Source organism: Narcine bancroftii, chromosome 10, assembly GCF_036971445.1.
Source record: "Narcine bancroftii isolate sNarBan1 chromosome 10, sNarBan1.hap1, whole genome shotgun sequence".
In the NCBI taxonomy this organism is placed as follows: domain Eukaryota; kingdom Metazoa; phylum Chordata; class Chondrichthyes; order Torpediniformes; family Narcinidae; genus Narcine; species Narcine bancroftii.
Genome location: NC_091478.1, coordinates 74,178,041 through 74,189,178, shown reverse-complemented (window position 1 = coordinate 74,189,178; position 11,138 = coordinate 74,178,041). Strand labels below are relative to the sequence as shown.

At 43.8% G+C, this 11,138-nt stretch overlaps 1 protein-coding gene across 2 annotated transcripts in view; it reads left to right on the top strand.

The window, feature by feature from the left end:
* The first annotated feature begins 1,113 nt into the window (after nucleotides 1–1,113).
* LOC138744748 (anoctamin-10-like) overlaps nucleotides 1,114–11,138 on the top strand; it is a 43,500-nt gene continuing 33,475 nt past the window's right edge. For both annotated transcript variants that reach the window (XM_069901352.1, XM_069901351.1), the window contains exons 1-7: nucleotides 1,114–1,263; nucleotides 3,006–3,179; nucleotides 3,270–3,404; nucleotides 4,771–4,890; nucleotides 5,632–6,198; nucleotides 7,169–7,224; nucleotides 10,042–10,116. In XM_069901352.1, the coding sequence (XP_069757453.1) occupies nucleotides 1,119–1,263; nucleotides 3,006–3,179; nucleotides 3,270–3,404; nucleotides 4,771–4,890; nucleotides 5,632–6,198; nucleotides 7,169–7,224; nucleotides 10,042–10,116 (1,272 nt within the window). In that variant the 5' untranslated portion in view covers nucleotides 1,114–1,118. The remainder of the gene's footprint in view (nucleotides 1,264–3,005; nucleotides 3,180–3,269; nucleotides 3,405–4,770; nucleotides 4,891–5,631; nucleotides 6,199–7,168; nucleotides 7,225–10,041; nucleotides 10,117–11,138) is intronic.

The window sequence follows — 11,138 nt, the reverse complement described above, 5'->3', positions numbered from 1 at the left end:
GGCAAAAGAGGGTCCCTCCAGAGTCACTGAATATCTGTAGATTCGCCTCCAGCGCTTCCACAGCTCCCGCAGCCAACAGAGTCCAGTTCAAACCAATGGCAACCAGAGCTTCAGATCCGAACCTCCAATACAGTCAGGAACCTTTCAGTGCCCTCGGCACCTCCCGGTTCTGATACCTAGTCCCCCTCCAGTCAGTCTCCAGCCAGTTCGAGCCAATCTCCAGCAGCCCGGCGTCAGTCTCCCGACAGCAGTCTCCAACAGCCCACACAGCTTCCACGGGTTATTTGCCTCAAGTCACGAGCAGCCCACTGCATGCACTGGTCCCTCAAGTGCAGAGCCCCCTCACCATCCCCATGGTTATAAACTCAGGTGGACAATTTTGAAGTAGATAAGGGGTGAGAACATCCCATAGGAGCAAGTCAGAAACCAAAGGGCCTTCCAGTAGGTGTAGAGCAACACCAGGGAAAGGACGAATGGGATGCCTCCCACTTTGTCAGAGGTGTGAGAAAATGCTGTTAGAACAACAGATCTCTGCCACACCACTTGCTAACTGGATGTGCCACCTGTGTGAATGAGGCAGTCATGAAAAATGATTCAGATTTTTAACTGCAATTCATCACTCTGGAATGAGAACAGGCAGAGGTTTCCTGTGGCTCCTTATTACCATAGTGACAGCTGCACCACTGGCCCTTTAATCAATTTATCACTAGGGTTCATGCAAGATGTAAGATTAGGTCAATTCTACAAAGATGTTGGGCCAAGGGGCAGCGGTTTATCAATAAACCACACACAAGACAAATGGTATTGCTGTAAGCTCTTTCTCCCTGTTTCCCCAGACTAGTTTCAGACCAATTGCAGGGTCAAACTCATGATTTAGTTCTGATTGATGTTAGTTTTGCTTTACAACTATGATCCTACGGAATTTTCAAACAGCCACAGCCTACCTACCATTAAAACACTGTGTGAAACTAACAGTTTCATTCACAGACATATGAACCTTTATAAATAACAGATTCATTTATACGTTATAGCCAGCACTGTGTAACTTTGTTTGCTGTTGATGGTTATCAATTCTGGTTAGTTAATTCTCTGTGTTCTTTCCTGTAGAGCCAGCAGCTATGGGCTCTTGGACTGCACCAACATGTAAATGTTGTGTTTCCCAACCTGTCCAGCCTTTGGTGGCCTTGGAGCTGACTGAGGGCTTCAACATGGAAACCAAAAGATGGTTGATGTCCAGGATTCAAGCTGAGAAGATAGCTGGTGGTATGAAAGTGTCAATTAACTCTTGGTCAACAGGGTTAATTTAACAGCACTTCTAAAATTTCATGTTATGTTGAGATACTCATGTTTTCTGACACTGATCTTCTTCCCATTGATGGGTCAGCAGACAGGTAGAGGGCAGACTGAATTCCAGGGACAGATATTAATGAATGCATATTGTGCATTTGTTTGGCTTTCACTTGCCTGTGTGACTGGATAAACACCATTCCACCAAGTCAATGACAGGGTGCTTCTGTTAATCCTGACCACTGGAGGGAGTCAGAGATGTGTGGTTGCAGCTAGGAATAAGTCAATGAGTACAATCAGTTTTAGTGGAACTAAGAAACACAAGGACAAAATATATTGGTGGGGTTGCCAATTCGCTCCCAATCAGTGATGGTAAAAGTGTGCATCAAATCAGAGCCACATGTGGCTCTTTGACACATAATGGAGGCTCGCAGAAATACATTGGCTGAGTCAAGAATCATATGAACTGGTGCTCACAATAGTAGTGTTAGTGGTTGTGTTTTGTGATGGATGCAGTATGGTCCTCTTTCAGGTATCTCCTGGTGTCCAGGAACGAGTGCAGAGGCTTGGCCAGGGGGAGGTCGTGCAAATCTTAGCTGGTTTAAGGTTCAGTGTGCACGAGCACTGAGGCTCTCTGGCCCTGACCGCAGCCAGCTGACTAGAGAGGAGAGGTGGAGAGCCAATGGCCCGTGCAGAGAGGCCGGAGAAGTGTAGCGTAGATAAAAGCTCACACTCAACTGGAGGGAGAACGAATGCTTTTATTAGCTTACAACACAGGTAGGGTTCACGAACAGGCTTCAGAGGGGTTCTGGGTTTAGGTGGGAAACTATGGTTATATATGCACACTAGGGGGAGGAGCTGGCAGGTGGGACCAGTTGTCAGTATAGCACACTTCTAGTGAATCTCAGTTCAGTTCAAGAAGATACTAGTGCTCTCAAAGCCATCTCGGGACATACTGAATCCCTGCAGCCAGACCAGGGGGTCCCGGGATGGTCACAGGCCAGGCTGGATGACAAAGAGAGGGAAGAGGGAGTGAGCATTGGAGGAATGACCCCTCCAGTGGAGTGGAACGAGCACCGGCTGCGGAGTGGGAATCTCCTCACTTGGCCCAGAAAACACCACAGCAGAGTGTCACCAGGAAGGAGGATCAGCCAAAGCTGAAGGTCTTTTCAGGGAGCATCCACAGTGGTTGGAAAGCTGAGTCTGGGCCAGGAGAGCTCCAATGAGGCATGGCCTGTCCAAGGCAGGAACTCTGGAAGGGAGAGAAGTAAGAAGACAGAGAGGTGAGGCTGGAGGGGGTCCGTGGAGGACCTAATCCAAGTGCCAAGCCAAAATAGAGCAGGAGGTGGCAGGAGCAGTGAAGGACCTGTCAGTGGCCATGGGCAAGCTCTGGTTCCACTGGATGGAGAGTCATAACCAGACAGCGCAGAGGATAACCTGTGCCATACCTCAGCCTTCGCTCCCAGCAGCCTACACTTATGTACAGACAACTCATGTACACACAGGCATTGGGACAATATCCCCTGTTACTCCACTTTGCCTTCACGGCACTTTTTATCTCCTGTTCACTGACCGACTCGCTGTTGCCCTTGTTCCAGGCACTCTTTAAAGCCATTGGTGTTGGTATTCTGGAAGGATGAGAGCAGCTTGATGAAACATCTTTTTCACCTGTATCACTGGAGTGATCACTCAACCCTCGCTCCTTCTTCCATGACCAGGTGCTGAACTGATGGTCCATCCCGGTGAAGATGATGATGGGAACATGGTCCTAGTATCTGCATCTCGACACGTTCTCCTGAAGGCAGCTGAGATGCTTGGACTTTATAAACTCTACAAAGATGGCTCCATGATCTTATTTTCCTACAGGGACAGGAGAAATTTTGTAAACTCAGGTATCATTTTCATGTTGGAAAGAGGCATGCTCCCCAGCTTTCCCTGCTATGCTATTGTGTAAGCTTTTCACTACTGCATCTTCCTTTCAGATAATATAGATGAATTTCTGACTTTAGCCGAGCGTCAGTTCATCATTCTTCGAACACTGGAGAACATAAAAGCTGCGGATGAGAAATATATTCCAGGATATCCCACAAAATCACTCTATCCAGGAGAAGAAATTTGTGAGTTCTAATTCTGCGAATCAGCAAAATACTGTTCATTTCTCAGAAACATGAGCAACATTCACATTTTTCACTTTTCTAAAGTTAGTCAGATACCCAACAGGAACCAACTCACGGAGGAGTTTCTTTCATTAACAATTGCAAATCCTGTAGAGTGCAGAATTCAAAAGTGCTGGAAAAGCTCAGGTCGCACACCATCCACGGAATTTAAATGACAGTCAACATTTTGGCCCTGGGCCCCATGTTGGGAGTCCCTGAATTCTGACAGGACTTTTTTTTTTGCCCTAACTTCAACTGTAAATATTTATTTATCTATCTTTTTATAATTATTATATCTTTTTTCTGTCCTTTGGCACATTGTGGTAATTTAATTTATGTTATTTTTGTTGATGTATCTTATGTACCTGTGTGGCTACAACAAATAAGAAGTTTGCTGTACTGTACATTGTCTTCTTCTTCTTTGGCTTGGCTTCGCGGACAAAGATTTATGGAGGGGGTAAAAAGTACACGTCAGCTGCAGGCTCGTTTGTGGCTGACAAGTCCGATGCGGGACAGGCAGACACGATTGCAGCGGTTGCAGGGGAAAATTGGTTGGTTGGGGTTGGGTGTTGGTACAATCATACTTAAACTCTTCTTGGTTTGGTTCTGGTCATTGACAACAGGGGGTTATTCATGTATGGGGAAAAAATGGAAGTATGAGAAAAACAGGCACAAATGAAATGGGATCATCATCTGGAAAAGAAATCTACAATGAACTCTATTTCAGTTTCGGGATAATCTGTTTTGCTGCAACAGGTTTTCTCTCTCTCTTTCAATCTTTTTATTGAGTTTTATAGAACAAACACACATTTTATAGAGAACACAAGGTTACAAAATATGAAGAATATAAGTACATTTCCAAAACTAAAACAATAGTGATCTACCCCTTCCCCAGACAATGTTGACAAAAAAGAAAAAAAAACAAAAAAGGAACTCTAACCCCCGACTGAAAAAAAATCTGGGATGTTTTAACGTCGAATTAAAGGTAGAGCAGTTCTGCTGAATCTATAAAACATTACTAACTGAAGAAAAAAACCCATGTACATAAATAAATACATTCAATGATCAGGACAGACAGATATAATGAACACAAAAATAGTCCATAAAAGGACCAAATTTTATGAAAAATTTGTGATAGCATACACCGCGGTGTGATCTTTTCTAAATTAAGGCAAGACGTGACATGACATAACCAGTGCAGTAGGTTCAATGTTTTATAGAAAGGACCTTGAGGCAAAATCTGTCATGATCACGGAAGCCGTGAACGAGTGCAGATGATAGCTTTGGTTAGTGTCCTGATGCTCAGTTCTCTAACATTTGCCTTCAGTTAACAGGTTGCAGAAAAGCAAGATTCTGCAGTTGTTCTATCCTTTGCATCATGAGGAAATGCTGAGGGAGCTGAAAACACACTGGTACTCTCACAGGAAGCTGACACTGCAGCCCATTGGTGAGCATTCTGAAAGCTGTCAATGTATTCACCCCCTCCTCAATCCATGTGATGCTCACCCGACTGCTCCAAATGCTGGTTCTTCCCTTCACAGTACTGCCAACTATGTCTAAAACCTTTCTGAATACCGTCCAACCAACAAGCCAAAAGAGTTTCTCGGTTTAGTTTAGATTTTAAGAAAACTCTCAGTTGCTCTCGTCATTTCAGCTCATACAATCTTTTGGCATAACTTTACAGTTCTTCACCTACCTCTGCTGTGATTTCACTATTTCACTATTCTTCCCTGGCAGGTGGTGTGATTTTATCTCTTCCTTTTATTTACCTTCTTATGAGAGTTCAATCACTCCACTTGCTAAATAATCAAAATAATAATGAAACAGTACCCCAAGTTTTGTTTGTCAGAGGATCTACATGTTTGCTGGGTTCTCCATCTTGGGCTGTGACAGGGATCCCATGCATTGTTGGATGCGATGGTGATTATCTATGGGGAGAGATGGTGGTGGGATATCCAGTAAATCATGCAATGGGCTAGTTTGTGTTGCATATCTGGCATCCTCTGTGCTTTATTACAGTTATACCAAGTGTCTAATGTCGAGTTTCAAGGGGTACAAATGGATGTTAGAACCCAACTCAACTGATGACTGCCTCACTGTGATCTCAGTTTCTGTCTGAAGACAGCAAGCATCAGAGAAGAATATTTCACAGGTCTATCATTTATTATTCTGCCCATTTTTTTTACAGATTCTATTTACCAATATTATGGTGGATCTATTGCCATGTACTTCAGTTTTCTGGAATTCTTCACCTGTTCGCTAGCTCCAATGGCACTCTTTGGTACCACGGTAGTTGCTCTGTCGATGGACACCATGGACAAATGCATTCTCTTTTCGGTTTTCAATATAATCTGGTCGACTGTAATCATGGAGTTGTGGAAACGCCATAGCTTCGTCCTGTCCTACACCTGGGGCACGCTGCAGATGAACAGCAAGTTTGAGGATCCCCGCCTAGGTTACAAGGGTCTGATGGGTATAAACCCCATCACCCATCGCCACCAGCCATATTATCCTGCATGGAAACGAAAAGTGAAAATCTGGCTTGTTTCTATTCCAATCCTCTGTTTGTTTCTGGCCCTTTCTGTCTGGAGCACATACTTTTTCTTCAGGTTGGAGGCTTGGGTCAAGGGCTTTTACATTGAGAACGAAGACTGCTGGACCTGTGTACTGTATATACCAAGCATTCTCCACACTCTCTCTATTACTGTTATGAACGCCGTGAACAAAATGATGGCCGAAATGCTCACAGAGTGGGGTAAGAGTATGTTGGGAGGTGAGGACGGATTATAGCCAGACTATGAGTGCGGTTCGGGTGTGTTGGAAGGTGAGGACGGATTACAACCACACTGTGAGTGGAGTACGGGTGTGTTGGGAGGGAGGACAGATTACAGCCACACTGTGATTGGGGTACGGGTGAGTTGGAAGGTAAGGACGGATTACAGCACACCGTGAGTGGGGTACAAATGTGTTAGAAGTTAAGGACGGATTACAGCCACACTGTGAATGGGGTATGGGTGTGTTGGGAGGGAGGACAGATTACAGCCAAACTGTGAGTGGAGTATGGGTGTGCTGGGAGGGAGTACAGATTACAGCTACACTGTGGGTGGAGTACAGATTACAGCTACACTGTGGGTGGAGTACAGGTGTGTCCAGAGGTGAGGACGATGGCAGTGGCCACACAACCCAGATATGCTTGGTCACTACAGGTGCTGCTCGGGTTTTGTGGGTCCAACAGAGGTGGTGCCTCACCTCATCTGGTTCGGAGCTCCCTCATATTCGAGAATGCAGTGCTTTTATCTGGGCCACTCGCTTCCTTAAACAGCCCGGCAGTGTTGCCTAGTTTCTTCTGTGCCAGCACCCTTCTCTCATCAGTACATCTCCACAAGCTGCACCAATGCTGGCAATGTACATGGAGTCAGCACCCAGCTGTGGCACCCACCCACCCACCCCCCCCCCCCCACTTTCCCTCCCGCACGCTGCGTGCTTCATCCTTAAACAAATGATCAGGGAATGTTGCACTGTCAAAGGTGCCAGCCTTCACGTCAACCAGGAAAATGGAACCACGTCTACACCTGCCATGGGCATAAAGCATTGTCCATCACAATTACGAGTGCAGGATCCAGTTGTGCCAAAGTTGCAACATTGGAGTGGTGACAGTGGGAGGACAATGGTGGATGGTTTAGCAGAAACATTTAAAAAATGTATTACACCTTTTATTTTCCCAGAAAATCACCGATTAGAATCCTCTTTCCAAAATCATTTGACGGTCAAAGTGCTGGTGGTAAGTACATACTCACCACATTTCCAAATCTGCCATGCTTTTAAATGATTGCAATCTCAGCTGTGAATCCCTTCTGGTTGCATGATCTTTAAGGGAGGCTGGTGCAATCCTCTTCCATAGGGATGGGCATTGTGGCATCTCCCACCAGTTCCTACCTCGATGAGAGCTCACCCAGCAGTCTATCCCCAAGGGGGTAACCATAAGTCATGATGCAATGCTGTGGCAGTCAGGAAGGCTCAAAGATCCACAGGTGTCTGTGCAGTGCTGCATGTTGAAGGTGCATGGTTTGTCAACTGCCCAAAGAGCACTTTCATGGCATTTCATTCAACCCAGTAGTCTGTAGACTTTTTTATTTAACTTCATGGTAAATGAGCCCCTTTCAGCATTTAGGAATTGATAATCGGACTCTTGTGGGTGCAAAGTAGGTCCCAATACCTGCTTCAAATTAATGTGAACAGTTTGTGGTTCACCACAGCTCTCTTAGTGGGAAGACAGAGGATCGGGCAGTTAGTAAAAACTTGGAGAAGTAACTAAAGATTCATAATGAGGGAAAAAAGATGAAGTATGAAAGTAGGCTAGCAAATAATATTAAGAGGATACAAAAAGCTTCTTCAAATGCAGTATATAAAAACTAAAAGAAAGATGAGAGTAGATATCTGACCATTAGAAAATGATGCAGTCACCAGTGAAATAATAATGGGAGGCAAGGAGATAGCAAAGGAATTAAATGAGTATTTTGCATCTATCTTCACTGTGGAAAAAATTAGCAATGTGCCAGATGGTGTCCAAGGGTATCAGGGAAGGGAAGTGAATGAATTTACTATTTCAAGGCAGAAGATTCTCAGAAAGCTAAATGGTCTAAGGTGGATTTACACCTTCAGTTTCTAAAAGAAGTAGTGATAGAGATTGAGAAGCAGGAATAAACAGATTCATGAATGGTTCAAGAGGACAGGAAAATCACAAATATCACCCCACTATTCACAAAGGGAGGGAGGCAGTAGAAAGGAAATTATAGACTGATGTCAGTGTTGGGGAAGATGTTGGAGTCAAAAACAACAAAGTTTTGGAGTACTTGGAGACTCATGACAGGGTTGCTAAAGCTAGCATAGTTTCCTTAAGGTAAAATTTTGCTTGACAAACCTATCGGATTTCTTTGAAGAAGAGACAAGCAGATGAGATAAAAGAGATGCAGTGGATATTGGATTTTCGGAAGGCCTTTGACGAGGTGACACACACGAGGCTAATAAGAGCCCATGGTACAACACACACGAGGCTAATAAGAGCCCATAGTTCAACAGTAAACATACTAGTGTGAGTAGAGCATTGGTTGATTAGAAGGAAGCAGAGAGTTGAAATACGGGGATCATATTCTGTCATTGGCTGTCAGTTGATAGTGGTGTTCCACAGGGCTTGGTTTTGGGGCCACTCTTTTTATGCTGTATATTAATGATTTGGATAATGGAATGAATGGCTTTGTGGCTAAGTTTGCAGATGATATGAAGCTACATGGATGAGAAAGTAGTGTTGAGGAAACAGGGAGACTTAGATAGATTAGGAGAATGGGCAAAGAACAGATGGCACAGTTAGCGTACCGGTTAGTAGCACCAGCAATCAGGACCTGGATTCGAATCCCACACTGTCTGTAAGAAGTTTGCTCATTCTGCGCATTCAGTGTCTAAGTGGGATTTTTCCTAGGGACTTTTGTTTCCTTCCACCCCTCAAAACGATCCAAGGGTTGTAGGTCAATTGGGTGTACAGTGATTGGGTGGCATGGGTTCATGGGTTGGAAGGGCCTGTTACCATGCTGCATGTCTAAACTTAAAAATTTAAACATTTACATTTAAAATTTAGAAGTGACAAATGAAATGCACAAAGTGTACAGTCATTCACTTTGGTAGAAAAAAATAAATGGGCAAACTATTTTTTAAATGGGGATAAAATTGAAAATACCAAGATTAAAAGGGAACTGGGAGTCCTTGTGCTGGATCAAATGCAATGCTGGCATTTATTTCAAGAGGAATAGAATACAAGAGCAGAGAAGTGATGTTGAGGTATATAATGCCCTGGTGAGACCTCACCTGGAGTATTGTGAGCAGTTTTGGGCTCCTCATTTAAGAAAGAATGTGCAGACATTGGAGAGGGTTCAGAGGAGGTTTACAAAGATGATTCCGCGAGTGAAAGGGTTATCATATGAGGAGTGTTTGACAGCTCTTGGGCTGTATTCATTGGAATTTAGGAGAATGAGGGAGGATCTAATTGAAATATTTCAAATGCTGAAGGGCATTGAAATGTCATTTTCCGTGATGGGAGAGTCTAGGACAAGAGGGCACAACTTCAGAATTGAAGGGACGTCCACTTAGAATAGAGGTATTTCTTCAGCCAGAGTGGTAAATCTGTGGAATCTGCTGCCACAGGCAGTCGTGAAGGCCTGGTCACTGGGGGCATTTAGGAGAGAGGTTGCTAGGTTCTTGATTAGCCAGGGCATCAAAGGTTATGGGGGAAAAGGCCAGGCAGTGGGGCTGAGTGGCAAAATGGAACAGCTCTTGTTTAAAATGTGGAGTAGTCTCGATGGGCTGAATAGCCTATTTCTGTTCCAAGTCTTATGTATTAGGTACTCTTCACTGGCACTTTGAGGGTTACATTTGCCTCCTTTACATTCACAGAGGTCATTAGTACATCTGATAATTGAATCAAATAAAGTTACTACCAAATCATTTCAGATATTCCTTCATGATCAGTTACAACGTGCCTATTAATATTAATATTTAAAATATTTAAAATCCGAGGACAATTATTAATATTACTCTTGTTTTGCAGTTTCGCTTTGTCAATTGCTTTTCTGCCCTGTTTTACATCTCCTTCTACCTTCAGGACCTCGAGCTCCTGAGAAAGGTAAGAACTTGTAAAAAAGATCATTTGCATTATAATAGCTCTCTACATCTAATGTACCAAGGGTGGCAGGTTGGAAAGATAGGCTCTTCTCCAGTTGAGCAAGCAGCATTGACTTGACGGCATTTTTTGATGATGTCATTTCACAGCAACTTGCCAAATATTTATTTTTGATCAAATTGCAAAAGAAATGCATGAATACGGAAGCCCAGCAACAAATCAAAATATTGAGATGCCCAGCATCCTCCCCACTATCTTGCTGGCAGCTTGAAAGCTATGGCCAGCTGGTAATTGTTATTACTCATGTATTGGATGTGAAACCAAGCATAGAAAATAATCATGTCAACATTGCAAAAAGCGTTTGTGTGTAGCGGGCCGAACTACGCTACATGACGAAACGGCTCACGGAGGGTTGGGTTAACAAGAACAGGGAGCTCTGTAGTACCGGGCTTGCTGCCAATCAGGGATGATGTTATTTCCAGGCCAAGCGTTGCAAAGGCTGTCGGGACCGAGGGTGTTTTAAAAACGTGCATCATTGTTGAGTAAGGCAGTTGGTTTTAACTCAACTACAGTGACTGGTGAGTTTAGTTCACCACTACACAACTTCATATGATCCTTTCTAAGCCAGGCATATGTTCAATTCACGTAGAAATGTTCAAGGAAAAGACTTTGGCTGTCAATTGATTGTAAAATGCAGATTTGGGATTTCCTTGAGCTTGCTGATGCTATGTAAATAATTAAACCACCAGGGATGTCCTGCTAATCCCTGAGCTAAGTTTTGATCAACTGCAAATTGTCAACCACAGCTAATTTTAGTAGAAAAAAATTGTGAACAGGGTTCTATGAAATTCCACTCTACCCTGTCTTAACCCAGGCTTAAGCCTATTTATCAAAATAGGCACATGGCAGAGAGAATATTTTCTTCGTTGGATATATTCATTGATGGTAACCTCTGAATTGTCTTTAGGTGGTGATGTTTCAATTCCCTGGTCTTCTTGTTTAACGACTCTGGTTCCCTCCATCCT